The following is a 2,741-nucleotide window of genomic DNA, read 5'->3' on the forward strand; positions in this document are numbered from 1 at the left end:
TTAACAGCTTTCTTATACCACTACTTTTTCTTTTCTGCACATATGTACTCCTTCCTAAAGGGCAGTCCCCCCTAGGATTGGCCCTTAGATTTTCTTAAGTTGAAAGCAAAGACAGCTTGAGAACCACCTCCTGCTACCTCCACCACTCCCAAAGACACCTGTAAAAATTATTGCATTAGTAAGTGGAGGACACCTCTATGCCTTTCCTTGTTATAGCTGACAGAGGTGCAGGCAGGATGCCAGGTGACAGAACTGCGTGTGGCAGCCCAGGCTCTATCTGGCCAGAAACTGGGCATGCTTTTTCCAGCACTGTCAGGAAGGAATATTTCCTCAGATACTCTCCCCAGCATGACCCTGTGCCTCTGTCACCACACATTGCCTAGTCTGGAGAGCAGCACAGAAATGAAAAAAGCCAAACTGATGTATTAGTGGTTTTCTCCATTAATTTTTCATGGTACTGTAGGGCTTATGAAAGCCATTAAGCCTAAGTAATTCAACTTCCATATGGTAAAGCTTACTAAATTTCTGGTCTCTGTTGGGGAGATTTCACTGGATTTTGTGTTAATCTCTCAAGGCAAAAAATTCCAGGAAATACCACCTTGTTTCACTCCTGTTAAATAAAACATCACAGCAAGGTACTCAGCAGAGAACTCCATAAAAAAAAGTATACCTTCATAAAGGAATTAGTGCAGAGCCTCTAGAACTATAGCATCCAACGTACCCATCAAGTGTTAGAAGGGCTGCAAGCTATTAAAAGCTCTTCTTTCCTTATAGATCTGCTTCCTTCATATAAAATGTATTATAAATTGACTGGGTTTTCTTGTGCATATCAGCTAATCACAGTATAAAGATATTAATAAATGTAGCAAAATGCCAACAGCTGTTGACCTGGAATGTTTGGTACTTTACTATACTATGCAGTAGTTTTTAATAATATACAGATTAAAAACTGGATTGTGTTAGAAAAGGCAAGTAATGCACTGATTATTTTAAAACAGGAAGATCTCTGCTTCCCTCACATGCAGTCAACTCAACCTCTTAAGCTTCCAACAGCTCAGCATACAGGACATAACCCTGACAAAAGATTTTTGTTTAATTCAAGACTTTCCAATGAGTTATTAATAAAAATTCAATACAGAAGATTGTATCAATTCAATACTGCATTGTATTGTTTTTTCTCAAATACTATCAAGGTCTCCAATAACAAGACAACAAAATATGCCATTTGAAAGCAATAATAATAAATCTGACTAATTCAAATTGCTAATAATTTGTACCTGTAATGCCTTCGGGCAACGAGTCCTGATGCCACTCTTCCTTCCCTCTCACCCACACCACAGTTGCCCAGAAAGTTATTGCTGTCCATTATAGCAAGTTCATGAAGAAACAGTTCAATGGTGCTTTCATCCCATCCATCTTCAGGACATTTTCCCTTCATAATAATAATATAAAGTTAACTACCAAACTTGGAAATTAAAAATTAACACAACTTTATGCAACTTGTTATCCTTCTTTCCAACAGCAAACAGCAGTTTGTATCTTCATTATGCTGTTTTATATTATCCAATGTTACGAACCTTTTCAGAGAAAAGTTAAGTGATTACTTTTTCCACACATTCAGTGCAACTACATTAGTGCATCCTGATATTAAAACTCTGGCTAATTTCCATTTTCAAATATTCTTTGAGGTACACACAAACCCACTGCAACACACACATGTTAATTACTCCCCAGAAGACTATAGATTATTTGATGTATTCTCTAGACAAGAATCTACAACTGCAGGAATTCAATAGAGAAAACTGGAAGAAAGGGAAATAACTGGGTATAACAGAATCAAAAATATTAATGATGATCAGAAGTGAAATATAGTTTCACTTGTAACACATCTTCCTATCTGCATATTTTTCTTTTCAGTTACTACCTAATGGGTAAGGAAACCACTTACAGAATATAATGCGTCAAAACTGCAACCAGAGACATGCTTTCTCTGTTCTTCACTGCGTTGGGAACTACACTCATCTTTGGAAACTGCAGAAAAGATCCCTAGAGGGAAGGTACTCATAAACCCATGAAGCATTACTACAGCAGCTTGACAGTCCAGAGGCTTTTTTCACATGTCCCAGTAACACTAAAACGAATTCAATAAAATTAATTAATTTCTGAAGTGTGCTATGAAAGTTAAGTTTGAAAAAGTAGCTATGCGACTAAGGATGTTCAAGCACTAAAGCACTTGAGAATTCATTGATAATGATTTGTGTACATTGGAGACAAAGAAATACGTTGTTTTGGCACAAGTACCATTTTTTTAACTGATGCAACAGTCTGTTAGTATTACTGTTTTAAAAAAAAATCTTTTAACTGTTTGCTGGGCCTTTCTCGGCAAACGCACAGTCCAAGGCAAACACCTTTTCTCCCAAACGTGGCCTTTCATCTCGGGGCTCCCTAAAGTCTCTGCCACTACGGCAATGCCAGCCGAGCTACCCGGCCCGGGGGGTTCAAAAGGGCCGGTTTTCCGGAGTAAGAACTGCCGGGGCAGAACGGCCCGGGCAGGCCCGCGTGCTCACCGCGCTGTGCGGAGACGCCCCGGCTGCGTCAGCCGGCTTGGTGCTGCCCACCCCTGCGACAGGGCCCGGGTGCTCGGAGGCCCGGCTGAAGACGGGAGAGGGGAGCCTGGTAGGGGGGGCCTGGTTACCTGCTCCAGCAGGGCCCGCAGGCGCAGCTCGTGCGCGCGGCGGCCC

At 41.0% G+C, this 2,741-nt stretch overlaps 1 protein-coding gene across 1 annotated transcript in view; it reads right to left on the reverse strand.

Moving 5' to 3' along the window:
• Positions 1-2,740, reverse strand: part of SEPSECS (Sep (O-phosphoserine) tRNA:Sec (selenocysteine) tRNA synthase) — a gene marked incomplete at its 5' end in the record, with an annotated part of 22,756 nt that extends 20,016 nt beyond the window's left edge. Inside the window, 2 exons of the mRNA XM_010185270.1 lie at positions 1,278-1,432; positions 2,696-2,740. Of these exons, the coding sequence (XP_010183572.1) occupies positions 1,278-1,432; positions 2,696-2,740 (200 nt within the window). The remainder of the gene's footprint in view (positions 1-1,277; positions 1,433-2,695) is intronic.
• Between the last annotated feature and the right edge of the window lies 1 nt (position 2,741).

This window comes from Mesitornis unicolor, unplaced genomic scaffold (genome assembly GCF_000695765.1).
Source record: "Mesitornis unicolor isolate BGI_N332 unplaced genomic scaffold, ASM69576v1 scaffold38135, whole genome shotgun sequence".
In the NCBI taxonomy this organism is placed as follows: Eukaryota; Metazoa; Chordata; class Aves; order Mesitornithiformes; family Mesitornithidae; genus Mesitornis; species Mesitornis unicolor.